This window comes from Protomyctophum parallelum (genome assembly GCF_964188405.1).
Source record: "Protomyctophum parallelum genome assembly, chromosome: 1".
Taxonomy (NCBI): domain Eukaryota; kingdom Metazoa; phylum Chordata; class Actinopteri; order Myctophiformes; family Myctophidae; genus Protomyctophum; species Protomyctophum parallelum.
The window spans coordinates 96,385,626-96,407,556 of NC_139697.1; the positions used below are offsets into that span (position 1 = coordinate 96,385,626).

Sequence of the window (21,931 nt, forward strand, 5' to 3'; positions counted from 1 at the left end):
ATTTTATTTATTTGTCCTCTCACTCTCTCTCTCTCTCTGTCTCTCTCTCTCTCTGTCTCTCTCTGTCTCTCTCTCTCTCTCTCTCTCTCTCTCTCTCTCTCTCTCTCTCTCTCTCTCTCTCTCTCTCTCTCTCTCTCTTGTTTTATTGTACAGTTCTTCCGGAGGGAACAGGGGGATTTCTTCATCGGCTGCTTGTTTCTAACGGAGCTCAGCACTCCCTTCGTCTCCCTGGGGAAGATGCTCATTCAGGTGAGCATGCACACACACACACACACACACACACACACACACACACACACACACACACGTGTGGTGCGCAAAGAAAAGACGACGATGACATCAGAAAAACTACTACAGATTGTATGGACTGTGAATGAACGTGCAGGTGGTAAAACCTTTCAAGCAGAGGGTAAAAAAAACGACCATCGTGTTATATCTCACACACAGCAGTTACTAGTTTAAGGATAGAAAACCTCCATTCTAAAAATGCTGTTTGTTATATCGAGTCAATTCATTCAACATTTAACACATTTAAGACTAGCCCGATTCTAAGTTTTCTGAAAATGTGATGGTTTCTGACTGAGGCTAAGTCATTCATTTTTTTCATGAAAGCAAGAATCATAGCTTCAAATTGACATTGATTGTTCAGTTTGACCCACCATTTTTGGAGATATGGCTTCACATAATGGTTCACTTCTGTGGACTCTTAACATTACACCTAGCTACAGTACATGTTTAAGCATTCATTTCATATCAATTTCAGCTCTGACATTTATTTCAGACATGCTCTAGTATGTGAAGAGTCTGCCTGTGCTACTAACTCATTTTGGATATAAAAAAAAGAAGAAAATCACTTTTTCTCCTCTCCTATCTTGCCACCATGACTGTCTCTGTATCAAAAATAATCACACGTTTTCAAATATTTTTGGAATAATTACAAAAGATGTAAAGATGTAATATACTGTACATTGCCCCAAAAGGGGTTCCCGTCCCCGAAAACTATGAAAAGAGAAAACACTATTTTGCAAACCACACATTACCTTGATCTGTTGCGATGTTCTGTATATGCCTACTTCAGGCTAGTTAACTTGTCACCAATAATTATAGAATTGAATGAAAACAGTCATGAAGAGAAAGTAAGGTGAGAAATGAAGCCAGGGCCCAGGCCGTAGCGTAACGGTCTGGGCACCGGACTGGTAATCCAGTCGCAGTGTGCCGCGGGTTCGACTGCCGGACCCGACACGGCCTTTACTGCATGTCATCCCCCCATCTCTCTCCCGTTTCCTGTCAGCCTACCGTCTGTCCCTTCAAAAAAAAAATCAATAAAAGGCGTAAGCCGCAAAAAAATATCTGAAAAAAAAAATGAAGCCAGGTGACTGTTGTCAGCTGTTTCCTTGGAATGGGGAAGTGTCAGACCTTGTTTTAGACTCCGTTCACACTCTGAACATCACTTGTATTGTTGTTGTGCGTACAGTACACACCTAGCATTGAGCTTTGATCTAGTTGTTTGTAGAGGCGGTTCTTTGTGTATTATGCCCCAAGGCCGCATGGATCCTTTTCCACAGCAGGGACATTTTGTCCATATAAATGTAGCTCAAGAGAATAACCTGAATTCTGGGTCTGTGTTTGGAGGGGGTTTATAGTTGTATCAGTGTGTGTGTGGACCGAGCCTGTAACTTCATCGTGTCACACTCCCACAGAAACATGTAGTATAACTGAAACGGACTCACAGTTAATTGTATTGTCTTCTGTCGTGTGCCTACCTAGCTAGCTGTGCCTGTATTACCTTCTGTCATGTGTCTACCTAGCTAGCTGTGCCTGCCAAAACGCCTGCTGTGAAAAGTGTCCGTCTCAACAGAGCAGACACCGTGCGATAATCAAGCCTTTTAAAAAGCGCCTGTGATAATATTAATAACCATAACCATAATGATAATAATAATACATTTATCCCGATGCTCAAAGTCGCTTTACAAAACAACAGAACAAAATAAACGACTTTATTAACCCCTTCTTGGTGTTTTAACTAAGCATTTTCTTATGCTTTAGCTATTGAAAAAATAGCAGATCTACAAGCTCATAGCGCGCCACCGAGTGGCACGCTACGAGCTTGTAGTTCTGCTATTTTTGAAAAATTGTGAAAATGAGGCACAATTCTTTGAATATATATATATATATATATATTCTTTCAGAGGACTTAATGATTAGGTGGGGTGGGGAATGCAAGTCTGAAGAGGGGCGTTTTTTTTTTCGTTTTAGAAGGGCAAAGTTCTCAAAGGGAGAGGGTTACAGAAAACTGAGAAAGCCCTCATGGCTGTCACCCCGGGCGGGGTCAGTTGTCGTGGGGCTGTCTAGGAGGTTGACGTCGGGAGGGTGTGTGACATTTGAGGAGGTCGGAGAGGTAGGGGTGTGGGGGGGGCTGGCTGTTCAGGGAATTGTACAGTAGGTGACAAGGCTGGCAGCTAGCGTACTGCATCGGCAGGCACTCGTTACTATATAGAGACAAGCAAACTGACACTGTTGTGCATGGGAGCCAAACCCAGGGCAAAGCCTGCAGGAGAGGCGAGCAGGGAGCCAGTGAAGGTGGTATTATAGCAGTGCTGCTCAACCCGCGGGCCGCATGCGTGGCCCCTGCTTAACCCATTCTGACCTGAGATCAGATTCATACGAGGTTTTCCACTGGACACCCACTGGTCTGATTAACCCATTCTGACCTGAGATCAGATTCTAGAAATGTCAGTCGCTCTTCGATTTAAAAGAAATAGCAGACCTACAAGCTCGTAGCGCGCCACTCGGTGGCGCGCTATGAGCTTGTAGATCTGCTATTTTTCCATAGCTAAAGCATAACATGATGCTAACCCCAAAATGGGTTCCCGTTCAGAATGGCTATCTGTGGCCCATCATGGTCCTATACCAATTCAAATATAATTAGTTATTTTCGTTGATTTGAACTAGATTGTAGGTATAGTATTGTTTGTTCCAATGAAAGTGATATGGCCCGAGTATCAGCCGAGTATTAACCGCGTACTTGTGTATTCACCTGTGATAATCCATTATAATGTTCTCTTCACATTGAAGTGAATGAAGCCTCAAATGTTTTTGTTCATTGAGGTTTGGCCTTTGGCCTTTGGCCCTTGGACTTTTGGAATTTTGCTGGGTGGCCCACTGAGCCATCTTACGTTGAGTATAGCTCTGTGTTATAGTGTCAAAACCATAGACTGTAAAAAATATGGACAAAGCGTTCCCCGGGTCTAACATGAACGTAAAATGAAGCCTGTAATAATATGCTAATTCCTGATGTAAGTCGCCATCTTTGGTACCAGCTGGCCATTGGCTGGCTCCGTTTTGTATACCAGCTGGTCATTGGCTGCCCAGACAACGAGGCGGGACTTCCCCCCTTCTTCTCCGTTGGTTTTTATTTTGACTCGAGTGGGAGGGGAATCCCGATCATAGACTGTAACGGTAGCCACGCCCCTCAGAACATACGCGACTTTATGGTCATTTTTTTTATTAATGGGACCATAATTTTCCAAAAAGAATATTATGACATTAGAAATGAGACTTTAAACTAGTGACTGGAAGAAGAAAGTATTCATGACCATGTTTATTAAGGTAATACAGTCTAGGTGAAGTTGGGCCAAAATACATGGGCCTCTATGGAGCTATGGGGCTTTTTGGGTCCAGTCCAGCGCCACAACAGGCCATTATATGAACTACCGATTTCAAATGAGGCTTCACGAAATATCTGGCTGACTGCCCCCCTGGTCAAAACAAAAACAGAAGGGTTTGATTGAAAATGGACACTTCTGTTCTGGCCATTGGTTCAGAAAGGGCGGGTCAGTTTGGTAACTTTCTCTGGCTGAGCTAGTAAAAGGGAGTCGGAGACTATTTTTATGCAACTACAGTTTTATTATCTTAGGAATTATTCCATCGATTACTTTTTTCTCTTAATAATATCTCTTTCAGCACCACCTGGTGGTCACCAGTTTAGGCTTTGAGTGCCAATTCTCCCATTATAAAGAGAGAAATAATTTGTAATTCTATTATGCATGTACTGTAATGTGCATGTCATCACCTGTACACCAGATTAGAGGAATTTTCAAAATATGGATGAAAAAAAAAAGCATCCATTACTTAATAGGCAATTAGACTTCTTGATGTTTATGGCTACTAAACAGTTTTAATAGAATAATCAATTAAGCACTTTTCTCTCTAGGCCTTCCTCAGACGAGTCCTACATTGTCGCTTCCAGTTCTCCAAACATCTGGCCAGTTCGATACGTGCTTTGCAATATCCTGCGTCTTTCTTGAGTACATCCACATATTATGTTGATGTGGGACGTACTCGTGGCCGGTCCGGTGTCCGTGTGTTGGTTCCCACAGCACCAGTTTGCTGGCTGGCAGCTCTTTGTGTCTTTGGCAGTGTCCTAGCTGCTAGTCTCATTCTGCTGGCTGCTATTTTCTGGCTCACCCTTTGGCATTCCATCATACACATTCTTGTTGGTATAACGTGCTCGTACTCTTGCTGATGTCGAGTACTGCGCGCGGCATTCTGGTGTATATAGCACCCGTCTTGAGACTTCTGCAGGGTCTTGGCTTCAGGGTCCAGCGTTCACTGCCGTATAGGAGAACGGACTCTACCGTATAGCGTATAGAGGAAGCGGAGTTTGGTTTTGACGGGGGAGGTCGGAGTTCCATACGCTGACCATGCCTTTCAGGACCCTCCGTGCAAAGTGCCTTCCTCACTTTAAGATCTTGCTCCGTTGAGTTGACCCATGAGCCCAGGCACTTAAAATTCTTGACTTCCTTCAGAGCAGTGCCTTCTGTTGTCAGAGGTGGATGCTCCGAAATGATTAGTTGATAGTTGATAAAAAACTTTTTTTTGGCATTCATCCCAGAGGCCGACCTTGGCACACTCTGCCTCCATTCTAGTCAGGACTCAGGAGCTCCTGGGCTCGTTCCACGCCGTCGGAGAGCAGGCTGATGTCGTCCACGTAGTCAGGTCTGTCAGGACCTGGACTAAGGATTTTTTGTGAGTCCGGTACCTTTTCCGGTTCTTCATATCGATTCCCGGTTCCTAACGGTTCCCTATTTCGGTTCCAACATGATATAACTATAAGGTCAAATGTTTATTTAACCCATTCTGACCTGAGATCAGATTCATACGAGGTTTCCACTGGACACACACTGGTCTGATTAACCCATTCTGACCTGAGATCAGATTCTAAAAATGTCAGTCGTTCTTGGATTTTTCAAAAATAGCAGACCTACAAGCTCGTATCGCGCCACTCGGTGGCGCGCTATGAGCTTGTAGATCTGCTATTTTTCAATAGCTAAAGCACGACATGATGCTAACACCAAAATGGGTTCCCGTTCAGAATGGGTTAACAAAAAGCTTTACTTTATTTCAGCAGTTTTCCATTGATTGTGAACGAGAGACACCACAGCCCTGACTAAGAATCAACCACTGTTGGTGTGTTGGTATGGGATATGAGCTAAGATTAGTGTTTTCTATGCAATGTATCCCATGTCTAAACACCACTGTTTCTCAACCCACGATTTCTCAACCGTTGCATTGCAGCCACAGGTCAACGCATTAGGGGGACCCCACGTTGGCGTCACTTTTCAGCGCTCTGGGTAGTCCGTGTCAAGTGACACATTAGGGCTGTCACGATTATGACACTTTACGATGATTAATTGTCACCCAAATAATTGAGATGATCAATTTAATTGTGTTCTTGTCGTTGGAACACCGGGACATAATGTGAATACAAATTACACACCATACGTCTGTTTGGCTTTTATAGGCTTTGGAAGTTGCATATTGGGCAGATAAGGGCGGCTGTGGCTCAGGAGGTAGAGCAGGTCGTCCAATGAACCATGGGTCGGCGGTTCGAATCCCGTCTCCTCCTGTCCACATGTCGAAGTGTCCTTGGGGCAAGACACTGAACCCTACATTGCCTCCAATGAATCGGTCGGTGTGAGCTCGCCACCGTCGGTGTGTGAATGTGGGAAGTGAGGACACTGGCGTCGACTGTTCGCCACTTCACCTCCCAATGTAAGAATGAATGAACGCGTAAAGCGCTTTGAGCACTTGGAAAAAGCGCTATAAAAATGCCATTCATTATGACAAATAAATACACAAAGAAATGACTGACATATTTAATAACTTTATAGAGATGTGATTACATGTGTGTTTGTACTGGACTGCTGTTTCTGTCGCCAAAGCCGTTTATTCTTCCTACAGAAACGCTTCTTCCCATTGAAGTGTTCTGTGGCGGGAACCCCTTTTGGTGTTCGCATTATATTATGCTTCAGCTATTGAAAAATAGCAGATCTACAAGCTCATAGCGCGCCACTCTACGAGCTTGTAGGTCTGCTATTTTTGAAAAATCGAAGAACGACTGACATAGAAACTTAGCTTTTTCAGAAGACATTTTTTGAATCTGATCTCAGGTCAAAATGGGTTAAGGCCACTGATTCTCGCCGTGTGGTTTGGGGACCACCAGTGGTCCTGGTGGTCCTCTAACTCCAGTGTACACAAAATGGAGTTGGATCCTTATTTGTTACAGCAAAAACGGCACCCTCTTACAGTGCAGACCGGGGTTGCTTGAAACTGGTTCCCAGACGTTGTAGCTCAAGACACAAAAGAGCGTTTCCCGCGGTAGGGACCCAGACTAGTGACGATGCTGTGTCGCGGCGAGCCGCCCGGGACAGACATCACGACGGACTGAGGCATGTGCGTGACGTCCACTTCTGCCAACTCGGCACCTTTTCTCTACGGCAACAGACGCCTACCGTTGTAAGAACTGTATGAGTCAGTGTGGCGTGCAGGTAAACTATTGCGTTGTCAACTGAAAGTATAGACCTTTGTAGAAGGTTGTTGACTCCTTTACCTCTCTCTCTCTCTCTCTCTCTCTCTCTCTCAATAGCAAATGATTTATGCAAGAAGACTAAACTCAATGTGGCATAGTAAACGATTGAATCATCAATTGAACGTTTACAGGACCTTGTAGACTAGGTAGAATTGACTCCTCTCTAGCTCTATCGTTTTGGATGCACTCCGGCGACATCTCCTAAGAAAAGTGATACAAATACGATTCGGTCTCACTCCTGCGACGTTGTCGGCATCGAAAAATGACACAATCTATGATGACACCAGGGTTTTATAAGCCTGGTGCCCTGGACCGAGTGGCAGTCACGTGACTCACGTCACATTACTGTAGAAGTCTCTGCTCCACTGAACACTTTCTGTCTCTCTCTCTGTCTCTGTCTCTCTCTGTCTCTCTGTCTCTCTCTGTCTCTCTGTCTCTCTCTGTCTCTCTCTGTCTCTCTGTCTCTCTCTGTCTCTCTGTCTCTCTCTGTCTCTCTCTGTCTCTCTCTGTCTCTCTGTCTCTCTCTGTCTCTCTGTCTCTCTCTGTCTCTCTCCGTCTCCGTCTCTCTCTGTCTCTCTCTGTCTCTCTCTGTCTCTCTCTGTCTCTCTGTCTCTCTCTGTCTCTCTGTCTCTCTCTGTCTCTCTCTGTCTCTCTCTCTGTCTCTGTCTCTCTCTCTGTCTCTCTCTGTCTCTCTCCCTCCCTCTCTGTCTCTCTCCCTGTCTCTCTCTGTCTCTCTCCCTCCCTCTCTGTCTCTGTCTCTGTCTCTGTCTCTGTCTCTGTCTGTCTCTGTCTCTGTCTCTGTCTCTGTCTCTGTCTCTGTCTCTGTCTCTGTCTCTGTCTCTGTCTCTGTCTCTGTCTCTGTCTCTGTCTCTCTCTCTCTCTCTCTCTCTCTCTCTCTCTGTCTCTCTCTGTCTCTGTCTCTCTCTCTGTCTCTATCTCTCTCTCTCTGTCTCTCTGTCTCTCTCTCTCTCTCTCAAAGTGGTTCGCGCTGATAACGTTATGCCATTCAAGCATGGAGGAAGATAAAACAGGGCTGGAAATGATGAGTGCCATTAATTGCTATCTGCTTTCGTATGGTAATTCATATATATATATATAATTATTATTTTTTAGAGCGAGCACGCTGGACTGTAGCTTCCTGCATTACAGTTTTTTTTGTGTGGCATTTAAGCCATTTAAATACACATTTAGTGTTTACATAATTATGCATTTGTATGCAGAGACTAAGCAAAGATGTGGGCCAAAATGCCTAGTTTAGGCTCAGACATGCAGCACTTTGGCTCACCAAAAACAGAAGACCTACAAGTGTCTTCAGCTTGTAGATTGGCTATTTTTGTGTGAATCGGGTTTACTTGTAAATAATTTCATTGGAATGGAACCCTGTTACCGACTGTTCTGAAGTCTAGGGGTTTACTGCCCTTAACTTGTATGAAAGAACAACATCACTCATAAAAAGAGTATCTGTTTTAATACTCAAGAGGCAAATAAATTACAATAAATACAAAGTGGGTCAATAGCGAATGACCAGAATGGCTCTGTGAGCCCAGAATGAATAGAATGACTTGCATTACAGAACTGGGATGAACAGAAAAGGGAGGTGAGGATGGCAGACGAACACACAAGAACTAACACTCCTTCCCGAAGGGAGTGAAATTAAGGGAAGGCAAACAAACAACACATAAACTAACATAACTAAACTAGACGTAGGGCGTCTGGAGGAAAGACCAACGCCTGGCAGTGTTTCCTCGTCAGAGTCCAGGCAGAGACTGTCCTTTTATAGCCAGGACAACCAGGTGCCACGGGGTTGGTTAGCCAATAGGATCCATGCGTCGGCTAGCCAGGCCTCCTCAAGCTAGCAGCTCATTAGCTGAAGCCCATTTTGGGCGCGAACCCCTTTTGGTGTTTTAAACATTATTTTATACTTTAGCTATTGAAAAATAGCAGATCTACAAGCTCATAGCGTGCCACCGAGTGGCGCGCTACGAGCTTGTAGGTCTGCTATTTTTTTTAATTTGTGAAAATGCGGCAATTTTTTTTGAATATACAGTATATTCTTTCAGAAAACTTTTTTTTAATTTCGACGTCAGGCCTAAAATGGTTAAATATCCCTGTTGTCAGAATGTTGTGGCATGATTATTCTGTCCCTATAGAATCCATATTATTCAGTTAGCAGACCACAGTCTGTACGACGGTGGACCTAGCAGAGGTTCACAAACCCAACAGCATTCCGGCCGGTGGGAAGAAAAAATATTATGCTTGTGAAATGCATAATCTCGGGGCCAGAGCGGGCCGGTCTTTATTAATGGAATGCGTCTTATCCGAATCGTGTGCAGGCTTTCAAATTAGTTCTCGCATTGTCCACGATGTCCGGCGTGTGCGTGCAGGTGACAAATGTCGACGCTGGTACAGTTTCTCTTCATGAAGCTCTTAACCTATTTTGAGCGGGAACCCCTTTTGGTGTTGGCATTATGTTATGCTTTAGCTATTGAAAAAATGGCAGATCTACAAGCTCATAGCGCGCCACTCGGTGGCGCGCTATGAGCTTGTAGATCTGCCATTTTTGAAAAATAGAAGAACGACTGACAGAAATTTAGCTTTTTCAGAAAACTGTCAGGATGTAGAAGACATTTTTAGAATCTGATCTCGGGTCAGAATGGGTTAAAGCCTAATTTATGTGCCGTTGGTGTGACCGTGTCGCTGCTTGCCAACAAAAACCCACAAAGAACAGATCTACAAGCTGTCCGAGGTCACGGCATGACAGGGTCTTTAGCACGGTTCTGGAACACTAACTCTCAGGACACCGTTCGTCTCTGTCGGGGTGGAAAAACCTCATATGTCCAAAACTGTTACTTCGTCAGGATTCCAATTCAAAAGAGGCAAATAAAATTGTCCCTGACATTTTCGTGGAACCAGTGTGTAGACACTCGACACCAACGTGTCGGGTCAGGGCACATACAAATACATTAAATACTATAACTAAGTCCTTAACCCATTGACGTCAAAATTAAAAATATAAGTCTTCTGAAAGAATATATATTCAAAGATTTGTGCCGCATTTTCATGATTTTTCAAAAATAGCAGACCTACAAGCTCGTAGCGCGCCACTCGGTGGCGCGCTATGAGCTTGTAGATCTGCTATTTTTCAATAGCTAAAGTATAACATAATGCTTAGTTAAAACACCAAAAGTGGTACCCGCCCGCCCAGAATGGGTTTTAATACCACCACTTTTACAGAACAACATAAATGATACACAACCAAGTTTCAACAGACGACTGCACTGAAACAGACTAAAGTAATTTAACCCATTCTGACCTGAGATCAGATTCATACGAGGTTTCCGCCGGACACACACTGGTCTGATGAACCCATTCTGACCTGAGATCAGATTCTAAAAATGTCAGTCGTTCTTCGATTTTTCAAAAAATAGCAGACCTACAAGCTCGTATCGCGCCACTCGGTGGCGCGATATGAGCTTGTAGATCTGCTATTTTTCAATAGCTAAAGCATAACATGATGCCGACACCAAAATGGGTGCCCGGTCAGAATGGGTTAAACATTTGGCCCAGACTGACCCCCACCACAAGAACCGGGCCCAGACCGACCCCCGCCACAAGCCACCGGGCCGGCTTACCAAGTGTCGGCCCACCGGGCCGTACATATGTCTGGTTCATTATAAGTAGCCAGTAGTCCAGGCCTGATCGACAAGCTCCGAACGCGCCGATTCCTCGCCGCGTTCCGAGCTTGTGGATCTGCTACTTTCGACACTTTTTGTGTGACGCTGTAGTATAATCGAGTACTAGGGACGACCTACCCCAAAAGTTAGAACATGGAGATAAGAGGTATACTTAAGTTATCTCCACGATATATATATATATATCAGTAATGTCCAAGGATCATTGTCAAGGGGGAAATAAGCCTTTTTTTCGTGCCTGTACTTTAAGATAGACATTTCTCCCATGTCACTTCAGCCCATTTGCAAGGAATAAAATAGGCCAGTTGCTTCAATAATCCAGCCCACTACTGTGTGTGTGTGTGTGTGTGTGTGTGTGTGTGTGTGTGTGTGTGTGTGTGTGTGTGTGTGTGTGTGTGTGTGTGTGTGTGTGTGTGTGTGTGTGTGTGTGTGTGTGTGTGTGTGTGTGTGTGTGTGTGTGTGTGTGTGTGTGTGTGTGTGTGTGTGTGTGTGTGTGTGTGTGTGTGTGTGTGTGTGTGTGTGTGTGTGTGTGTGTGTGTGTGTGTGTGTGTGTGTGTGTGTGTGTGACATAATTAAATTCCTCACAAACGCACAGCGTCCCTGTGGCAGCTCTGTCTAGCACTGAGATTAAGCCTTCCCGACACAACAATGTCCATATTTTGTTGTTTTCTCCACCAGGCCGAAGGCATGGGGAGAGAGTATGTTTTGCACTCCATCAGTGTGTGTGTGTGTGTGCGTCCAGCACCGTTAACCCAGTCGGTGCCAAATTCTGCACACACACTCCCTGTATGCCAACGATGAACCTCTGCCTCACATTTTCCAGAACGGCCTGTTACAGCGCCACCAGGAGGCCGACTTTTGTAAAACACATTTCTTTTATATTACTACTCCAGATTCTATCCAAAAATCCCGCAAATCGTTACACACTATCTCTATAGTCGTGTGTTCAAGACAGATCTGTCCGATATTTCATATTCCATCCGAATTGGCCATGAACATTGGCTTTCATATAGTTTACAGGATTGGCCCGTTTTGATCAAAAAGCCTCAAATCATGAACGGAGCGTGCAATTTACGTGAAATCTTCCACGGACTTTCCTACTAGGCTGAGGAATATATACCAGCCTTTTCACATTGGCCTGTTATAGCGCCACCAACAGGTGGATTTTTGCAAAACACATTTCTGGAACAAAATAACCAAAGTAAAAGTACTAATTAATTTCAGAATTAAAAATATATATATATATATTTTTTATAGTCAAAGTATAGTGTTTAATGTATGTTTTGTATACATAAACTGAGTAAACATACTTAGTTACACCACATGTGCAGTTCATCAAACTTGCCATAAATATCCACATAATATATTTCAGTTGTTTCTTCTTATTCCTTTGTGGGTTTACTTTGAACAGAAACCTTAGGATGTCTCTGTTGGTTCCGTCTGGCGAGCAGCAGCATGTCCTGTCCCTGTCCCTGTCACTGCACCATGAATATTTAACACGCTAAGACCTGGAACGCATCTGTGTCACTTTAGATGTTTAACCACTTGAACCATTATGTCATACTTTAGCAGTGCGGAAAATAGAAGATCTACAAGCTGGAGTGGTAATTTTTCCCTTTCTGTCATACTTTGGAATTCTGGGAAATTTGTTTCAGATTTTGGGAAGAACTCCTCTCTAATATTTGTGTAGTTTTTACATTGTGTTAAGAAGTGTAACTCTGTCTCTATAGCTCCGTCATCACAGTGACAGCACAGCCTCTCCTCTCTGGGCAGCCAGGTCTGTCTGTGTCTGCCCTTCTCTATTGCCAGATTATGATCACTCAGTCTGTACATTGTCAAAGTCCCTCTCAGGTTTTTATCAGTTACTGTGGTTAGGTAGTCTGCCACAGTATACCGTCTGTTTAGAGCCAAATATGTTTCTAGTTTGTGTTGTGATTGTGTGAGTTCGTTGTGAAATTGATCTTTTTCTTTAGTTATAATTTGGTTAGGTCTAATCTTCTGAGTGATAGTGTAGCTGCACTGAGGCTGTCTGGGGTTTGTGATGTCAGAAGGTGAGAGGTCAGCTAGTTTCAGAACCAGCTGACTGAGGGGGCTCCTTTGGATGTTCAACTCTTGGCAGGCAAGGGCAAGTCTCTCTCTCTCTCTCTCTCTGCCCTTTACCTATGCTCGCTCGTCCGAGCATCGATTGTCTTCATGGTAATTCTATTGATTACTTTTTTCAATTAACCAAATAAACCAGAAGCCTGTTTTTATTTTTATTTTATTTTTGTACATCGATCTAGGAAAGTAAATCATATATAGATATTTTTTTTCTTTTTTAAAATAATGAACAAAATCGATTAGTCTGAGTCTAGTGTGCATGCACGAAATACAAGGAGGAAAGATTACAGCGATGCTGTTTGATATCAATAAAAACGCTTATGATATGATATATATATATCATATCTATCATTCTATCATATATGAAATGATGCGTTCCGTCAGAAGTGTGAAATGTCCCAAAACGTGACACTGTTTGTCTTGCATCACAGATGTAGCATGCCCATATTTGGAGAGTGCTTCAAATTCTAGGTGTTCAAGGTCTGAACACAAAAGTAAAATACATTTGGTTTAATGCAATGCACCTGCTGTATAGTGAGTAGTGACTGGCAAATTAATTTATCACGCACCATAATCATTTACGTTTATCAAAGTTTGACCTTTGTCTTTTTTTTAAAATAATGGTTTCAAAGTGAGTAATCGAGGAGTTTCAGCCCTAATATAGTGCTGCTCATTATATCATAATGATAATCCTCTGGCGACGTTGAGACGGATGGCGTTCTAAATGCGATGCAAGCGGGAGGAGAGACGTAAAGGAACGGTTGATGTATGAGCGTGCCATCGCTTTGCTGACATCTTGTCTTCAGCAGGGAGCCAAGGAGGTGCGTTAATTCCAGCCTCGCGAGCTTGCCTTGCTTCTTTGGGCCAGATCAGCACTAACGCAGCCAGCAGTGGAACAACTATCTACTCCCATTAGCTTTTTTTTAACTTAATTTGGCACTCTGCAACGTTCCTCTTCCTATCCACGGATTTGAACCCGGTTTGCTGCACCGGCGGTGCTTAAATAGAAGGCTATGTGCATGCATAAAGTGAATGGCAGATCGAGTGGCAAAGTGAGCGACAAAGTTAATGTAATGTTGTTCAACCCATTTTGGGAACGATTCTACATCTTGACAGTTTTCTGAAAACCCTGTCAGTCGTTCTCAAACTATTTCATGTCAAGGACCCCCAAAATTATATGGATTTGGCCGCCGACCCCCATCGGAAAATATGTAGTTCCAGGGACTCCCCCGATCTGAGCAGGGAGACAAAGTAAAACCACCCCAGTTGTATTGTGTTCAAACCCATTCAGGACGGGAGGAACCCCTTTTGTGGTGTTTTAAGCATGATGTTATACTTTAGCTATTTTTTTTTAAATCGAAGAACGACTGACATAGAAACGTAGCTTTTTCAGAAAACTGTCAGGATTTACAAGACATTTTTAGAATCTGATCTCGGGTCAAAATGGGTTAAAGGCTTCAAATGGGGACAACCAGAAGTTTACAGAATGCATTGGAGTCTATGGGCTTGTGCGAGTACATGAACCACGTGACCAGGCTGTTTTCTGCCCCCTCAATGTCGTAACTCTGTCTTACACTATATCTCTGGTTTGATCCACCCCCCTCTATGCCAAGAAAAGCTCGGGTATAGTTTTAGGCTAGTCGGGTGGAAGCCAAAGGAGCCGTTACTTTTCGGGATTCAAATGAAAAAATAGCAGATTTAAAAAAAAAAACAGGTCAGGTGAAAAGAAGAAGCTTGGACTCCTCATGCATAGAAGGAAGCATGAGGTCAGTCCGCTGTGCTCCAGTACTGTGCTCCAGTACACCGCTGTGCTCCAGTACTCCTTAACCCATTCTGAACGGGAACCCGTTTTGGTGTTGGCATCATGTCGTGCTTTACCTATTGAAAAATAGCAGATCTACAAGCTCATAGCGCGCCACTGAGTGGCGCGCTACGAGCTTGTAGGTCTGCTATTTTTGAAAAATTCGAAGAACGACTTGACATTTTTAGAATCTGATCTCAGGTCAGAATGGGTTAATCAGACCAAGTGTGTGTCCAGTGGAAACCTCGTATGAATCTGATCTCCGGTCAGAATGGGTTAATCCTTTGGACCAGCTCAGCACTGACACAGCCTCCTCCTGGCTGAGCAATGTCCGCCTGCTCTCCCTAGCCGGGGCCGTATAGCCCCCCATGCTAATTTACATCGATCGCTTTGCTGGCACGGTAGTCGCAATGAAAAGTAAAATGAAAGCTGTATAACTCGCCCTTTGCGCTTGTAAAGTGATATTAAAACCAATTAGCCAAACATATGTATTGTAGATCAATCCCTGGGAGGGGGGGTTCTGGCCCATTGGCGCTGGAGCTATGAAGTGAAAGAGATTAATTATACCGGAACACTATATAAGGACACAACATCACACTGTGTGTACTGTATTTTACAAGTGCTTTATGGAGGAAGGGGGAGAAAAAAAAATCAATGGACAGGAAATGAATCAGGTGAAACTTTGGGTGCAGTAGGCTATAGTTTAGACAGTATTTGCTTTAGACTAGTCATTGGTTAGACCAGTCATTAGTCCTACAACTACAACCTATCTCAAACCCTCACCCTAAACCTAACCTCCCACGGGGCAGCACACCTAAACCTGACCTTAACCCATGTCTAACCAATGACTAGTCTAAACTAAGTATGCACCCCGAAACACTTTAGTGAGTGAATCTAGGCCCGGGACGCTCCGGTGGTGATGGAGGGCTAAAGTACCTTCCTATACCGCCACAGAGTCCATGGCATGCAGTGGCTCAGCGGTGTACAGTGGCCGGTAGAGCATGTGATCACCGTGAGGTTCCCAGTTCGATCCCTGTGGGCTCCACCCAGAGTTGGTGTCGAAGTGTCCTTGAGCAAGACTCTCTAGAACCCCTAATTCCTCCTGATGTGCAGCTTGGCGCCTCACATGCAGGTTTCCTCTGCCGTCGGTGTATGAATGTGTCTGTGAGAATGGGTGAATGTAACAAAGCGCTTTGGATAAAAGTGCAATGTGAATGCACCATTTATTTAGGGGTTCAAGTCCGTTGTGGTACATTTGGTTAAGCCTGGCTTCTACAGCTTTAATGTATTTATTTTGTGGCTTTCGCCTTTATTTAATATTCTTTTATGGAGGGACAGACAGTAGGCTGACAGGAAATGGGGAGAGAGATGGGGGGGGAAGACATGCAGTAAAGGCAGTCGGGATCGGGAGTCGAACCCGCGGCACACTGCCAGACTGGATTACCAGCCAAGGTGCCTGGACCGCAGAGCCATGGCCCAGGCCTCTGCAGCGGTCTTTGATACTGAAAGGACTCCTACGTGATGAGAGGGTGTTGAACGGGAGGAGTAGGAAGTTGTGAGCTTGTAGAACTACTATTTTCAGCATGCCAACCAATCCTAAAGTGACTCGTCTTTTAGTAGGATTTCTTCTCCACTATAGTCCCTCGCTAACATTTTAGTCTAGTTTAAAACTAGACTAAAATGTATAAAAACTAGTTTTATATGTTGACGAAATTGTCTCAATATATTTAGTCATAGTTTTACCTCGTTGTAAAACTGTAGTCAACTGACATTCTTCGTCATAGTTTTAGTTGACAAAATCGACACTCCTACAACAGCACTACTTTTACTTTGCTTTAATTTACTAAATTAATCGGCTACTCTAAATTTATGTTTAAAAAGTAATTTAATAATTGATGTATCTTGTAAAATATTTTAGTGCTGTTTCAACCTCAAAATATGAACGCTTGTCTTTGTTATATTTTTTTTACTGAATCAAACAATCGCTGTTTGGGTTCTGATATACTTTATTGCCTTGTTTTACTGCAATTCTGGCATCAAAATGATTCACATTCGAGTCAAATTGTAATATGCTGTTAAAAAAAAGAGTGCAACTCCGAGAGTGAAATGAACACTAGAGATTTTGCTGTTTAGTTGAATTAAGAAGAAGAATGACATTAAATGTAGCATTTTATAGTTTGGGTTGTGCATCATCATATTTTACTTCATCGCTTTGTTTGACTGCAATTCTAAGATTTAAATGAATCATGTCGATTAGTTTAAAGAGGAAATGAAAATGGGGCATCCCAGACGTCCTTCTGATGGATATTGATCGCCTTTCAGTGTTTCTATCGCTCATGAAATAATCACTCTGGAAGAAAGGCAAATGGTTCACCGGACCAGTGGACCACACTATCACTGTCGTCCACTTCAGTTAGAGCCATTTAGATTGTTTTTAAATGACACATTTCATACTTATTTATCATGCTTGGTGTGAACGGCCTATAAGTGGTCCATAATGTCTAGTTTCAGCCCCTGTACTGAAACATTATATTTGTCTCTGGTCCTCACCATGCAGCTTTACTGAAACATTATATTTCTCTCTGGTCCCCACCATGCAGCTGTACTGAAACATTAATCTGTCTCTAGTCCCCACCTTGCAGCTGTACTGAAACATTATATTTGTCTCTGGTCCCCACCATGCAGCTGTACTGAAACATTATATTTGTCTCTGGTCCCCACCATGCAGCTGTACTGAAACATTATATTTGTCTCTGGTCCCCACCATGCAGCTGTACTGAAACATCATTATCTCTGTGGTCCCCACCATGCAGCTGAAATTACATAGTATCTCTCCCTGTGGTCCCCACCATGCAGCTGAAATGACATATTATATTTGTCTCTCTGGTCCTCACCATGCAGCTGAAATGACATATTATCTCTCTCTGTGGTCCGCACCATGCAGCTGACATGACATAGTATCTCTCCCTGTGGTCTCCACCATGCAGCTTAACTAACACATCATTGTCTCTGTCTCTCTGGTCCCCACCGTGCAGCTGAACTAACATATTACTCTGTGGTCCCCACGATGCAGCTGAACTAACATATTATCTCTCTGTCTCTCTCTCTCTCTCTCTCTCTCTCTCTCTCTCTCTCTCTCTCTCTCTCTCTCTCTCTGCGGTCCCCACCATGCAGCTGAACTAACGCATCATTGTCTCTGTCTCTCTGGTCCCCACCGTGCAGCTGAACTAACATATTACTCTGTGGTCCCCACGATGCAGCTGAACTAACATATTATCTCTCTGTCTCTCTCTCTCTCTCTCTCTCTCTCTCTCTCTCTCTCTCTCTCTCTCTCTCTCTCTCTCTTTGTGGTCCCCACCATGCAGCTGAGCCAGCAGGAGTGCTGGGTGCACAAGGCTAACGGCGGCATGGTGCTGCTGACGTTCTTCATGTGCCGCATCGCCCTCTTCCCGTACATGTACTGGGTGTACGGCCGCCACTACGGCATCCCGCTGTACGCCGTGCCCTTCCACATCCCCCTGGTGGCCAACCTGGGCAACTGCTGCATCCTGGCGCCGCAGGTCTACTGGTTCGTGCTGCTCTGCCGCAAGGGCTACCGCCTCTACAAGCGCAGCCGCTGCAGAACCGCCGCGCAGGACGGCGGGGGAGCCGCGGGCGCCGCCGCTAACGTCGCCAACGCCGACTACGACGCTATTAACGCCGTCACGGACTACGCCGCCAAGAGTGGCCAGTGAGGGGGGGAGGAGGAGGAGGAGGAGGGGGGGAACGGGAGGGGGGAGGGGCGAGTCGATCGAGCCACTCCCCCCTCCACGCCCGCTATAGCTCAAAAGTCGCACATATTTTTTGGACTACTAACGCTACTACTTCTGCAAAAGACGCTACTTCTACGTATCGCTCCCCCGCCCCGCCCCCCCCGCTGGTTCCATCTAGTACTACTGTTACTGTCATCATCGTCACTGCTCTCTGTAGCACCCTCTGCTGGCCCGCTACCACCCTGCTACCACTGCACCTGAAGTATACCTATTATTATTATTATTATTATTACCCCCCTAAAAAGAATAAAACCCCAAACCCCTCTACGAACGAAAACGAACGAACGCACCGGCCGTCGAGGTTTTACGTTGCTGCACCCAGCGTCTTTTTACCGTCAAACGAACCCACGATGAACTCTGCACGACTACTGTACACGTGCACACGCGTGCGTGCGCACACAAGCAAGCACACACACACACACACACACACACAGTGATCCCGCCATGGGCTAAGAGAGGAGGAGGATTTTATTTTCATTTTTATTCAACAACTGTGGACTCTTGACTCGCGCTGTAAGGCGGGGGGGGGGTTGTTTATTTACACTAGGGGGGGGGGGGGGAAACACACTATACGCAGAATATAATACAAGTATATGAAACATAAGAAGAGAGGCTGCTGCATGTTCCTTGCTCCTCCAGCAGAGGGACGTTATCATTGTTCTCTGTCTCAATCTCGTCCTGAAACCCCCCAAACCCCCCAAACCCCCAAACCTTCGTTCCTGGTGGTTACAGAAGCTTCTGGAAGGTCCGTTATCATGTCCGTAGCGGCTCATTGGTTTTAATTTCTTTTCAATTGTTTGTTTGTTTTTAAATCATGTTTTATTGCTTTAATTTAAGGGGCAGGTTTTTGGGGTGATTATGATATCATTTTGTTGGAATTGCTTTTTCAAAACCGGTTGGGATCCAATGTTTTTAAAATAGCCAGAGTGGCCACAGGTTGTTCACTCAGAGAGAGAGAGAGAGAAAGGGAGGGAGAGAGATGGTTCTTTTCCACTACGAGAACTATAAGTAAACCGTGTCGTGAAACGGTGTCTGTTTCAGATATCGCTTCTTCTCAGAACCAAATTCTGATTCAGCTAATTATAGGTTTTGGGCCCTGCTAAGGAGCCGAGGTATATACAGTGCTAACCGAGAACTCAGAACTTCAAAATGTTAAGAACAACTAGCGAAAATGAAAAATGTCCACCTTTTTGTGAGGTATTAGTAGCCTATTACTAGCCCTTCGTAGTGGAAAACTAGCCATAGAGAGAGAAAGAGAGAGAGAGAGAGAGAGAGAGGAGGGGTTCCATTTGGTGTCATTTTTTCCTTCCCCACACCAGCTTGACTCCATCAGAAGCTGTTCGAATCAATGTGACGGGCAGCTTCTGAAACCTGTCTCATATGACATCATGTCACCATAGCATGGTCCAATCAGACATGATGCCCCCCCCCCCCCAACTCCACTCCCTCTTGGCATGGCTAGAACAGTGGTTCTCAAACCTTTGACATTTAAAAAAAAAACACTTTCACAAGCGTGGTTTTGAGCTTGTACGTCTGCTATGGGTACGCTCCCAGAGACTCAGAGAGGTACAGGCTGGGTATTATTATGGGTATATTTGGGTTCCTAACTATCAACGGTCCCCTGTTTTACTTTGAGAACCACTGGCCTGGAGAAGACTGCTGCTTTTTAACCCACATAAACCCCCTATTTCATACTTCATCGTACAGAGGTGTGGTTTGGTATATGAAAATAGCCGAACTATAAGCTCTAATTGCTTCTAAATAGTTTTTTTTTTAAATGCCCGCAAAATAGAGATGCCCACGACGTGCAGTAAAAGTGTGGTTAAAACATGTATATATATTTTTTGTCATGTCGTATTCGAGTCCCCGCCCCCGTCCACACTTAAAGAGGGGGGGGAGGAGCTTCACCAGCCCCTCCCCCTCCCAGTACTATAGCGTATCATAGTTGATCTTCCTCCTCCTCCTCGAATGGAGGGAAGGAGGAAGGGGACGGGGACTTCAGACTGAGTATTATTCCTGGACAGTGCATGGACAGTCCTCCGTCCGTCCGTCCCTCTGCCGGCCGGGTGGGTGTCTGTGACACGTTTGGCTCGCTGCTGTGACAGAGGGCAAACCTTACAGAGGTCGGCGTGTGTGTGTGTGTGTGTGTGTGTGTGTGTGTTTATTTATGTGGGTGTGGGGTGTGAGGGGAGGAGTTTATTTCTTTTGGGGGGGTGACATATTGAGGTGAATTTCACTGGACATTGGGAGTGTTTCGTTGTGTCGTTGGCCAGGTCAAAAGACGTGTTACAGTTGACGGCGGGGGGGGGGGGGGGAGAGACCTGGTTGGTGTATGCATAGATATATAAACCTAGATGACCCTCATTGGCCGCTGTGTCGCTGCCACTCAAAGTGACTACTTTGGCCAATCACAGCGCGTCTTTTCCCGGGACTTCCGTCGACTCAATTCAAAGGAGCTTTATTGGCATGAGAAAAACACAACGTTTACATTGCCTCCGATTGGCCTATTCCGAACGTCCCGTCCCCTTCTGTGACGCGCGCGCGGAAGCTTCCGCACAAGTGTCACCGAAGCTTGCCGCCTCTCGAGATACGGAGAGGCCCTGCAGATACGAAAGGGAGGGCGCGTCTACATTTCTATGTCTATGGGTATATGCCCCCCTTGAAGGGTCGTTTTCCCTTCAGGGGCAAAATAACGTGGTGCCTGGCTGCTGCTTCTTCTTTATTTTGTATTTCTTTCCACTCAGGGGCAAACAGGGGAGGTGTTGTTGAGCAATAGGTAACACGAGCAGGGTTCCACCGCCTGCCACTGGCACCTTCTTCCTCTTACCGCCGTTACGCAAATAGAACGAGATGTGATTCTCTTTAAGAATCAGCGAGCTGATTCACATAGTACTGTATGGGGGGAGGGGCGGTCCATATATATATATATATATATATGAATCAGTAGTTCTCAAAATGTTCTTTTCAAAGACCATTCATTGATCTATAGAGTGTACAGATGTAACCAAAAGGAACACGCACGACACACCGCGAAGCCTGATCCGTCGCGACAACACGTCGCGGATGCGACGTGTTGTAGTGAGCTTGTAGGTCGATCTGCCGCCGTTTTGAGAGCATAAATCAGGCTTTTAAAGAGTCTTATTTTCTTTTTTTTAACCCCCCCCCCCCCTCGCCGAACAACCCCCCCACCCCCTACTTTGAGAACCAATATAGTCACGATAAAATTGAAGAAAAAAAAAAGTCACTGAAAAATATAAGAGCATTACTGGCCAACCAGCAGTACTAGCTGGTGGATGTTTGTTTTATTTTTTATCCTGCAACGTCATAGCGTTTTGTTTTAGTTTTTTAGTTTTTGCATGGAGCTAAGTACAGTATAGGACTGACTGTATATAGTTGATAAAACTAATGTTTATAGGGAATCACACTATACTTATATACATACTGTACACTAAATTCTACTTTTCTATGATGAAGAAAAAAAAGATTATTTAGAAGCTGTCTGAGCTGTTTCAAGTGCACTTGATTGGAGCGTCTCTTAATTGTGCACACACAAAAAAAAAGAAAAAAAAAGGTCTGCTTGGATTTACTCGAAAAAGCACTGGATCTTTATTCTGCTACACACTGGACAGACGACTGCAAGTCATGTTTACGGAGA

At 44.6% G+C, this 21,931-nt stretch overlaps 2 protein-coding genes across 2 annotated transcripts in view; one reads left to right on the plus strand and one right to left on the minus strand.

The window, feature by feature from the left end:
• tlcd3a (TLC domain containing 3A) overlaps positions 1–18,782 on the plus strand; it is a 62,225-nt gene extending 43,443 nt beyond the window's left edge. The window contains exons 4-5 of the mRNA XM_083776677.1: positions 154–249; positions 17,830–18,782. Coding sequence (XP_083632803.1) covers positions 154–249; positions 17,830–18,198 — 465 coding nt within the window. The 3' untranslated portion in view covers positions 18,199–18,782. The remainder of the gene's footprint in view (positions 1–153; positions 250–17,829) is intronic.
• The window catches only part of LOC310866910 (transmembrane protein 47-like), a 217,382-nt gene that overhangs the window by 57,301 nt on the left and 138,150 nt on the right, over positions 1–21,931 (minus strand). The window lies entirely within an intron of this gene.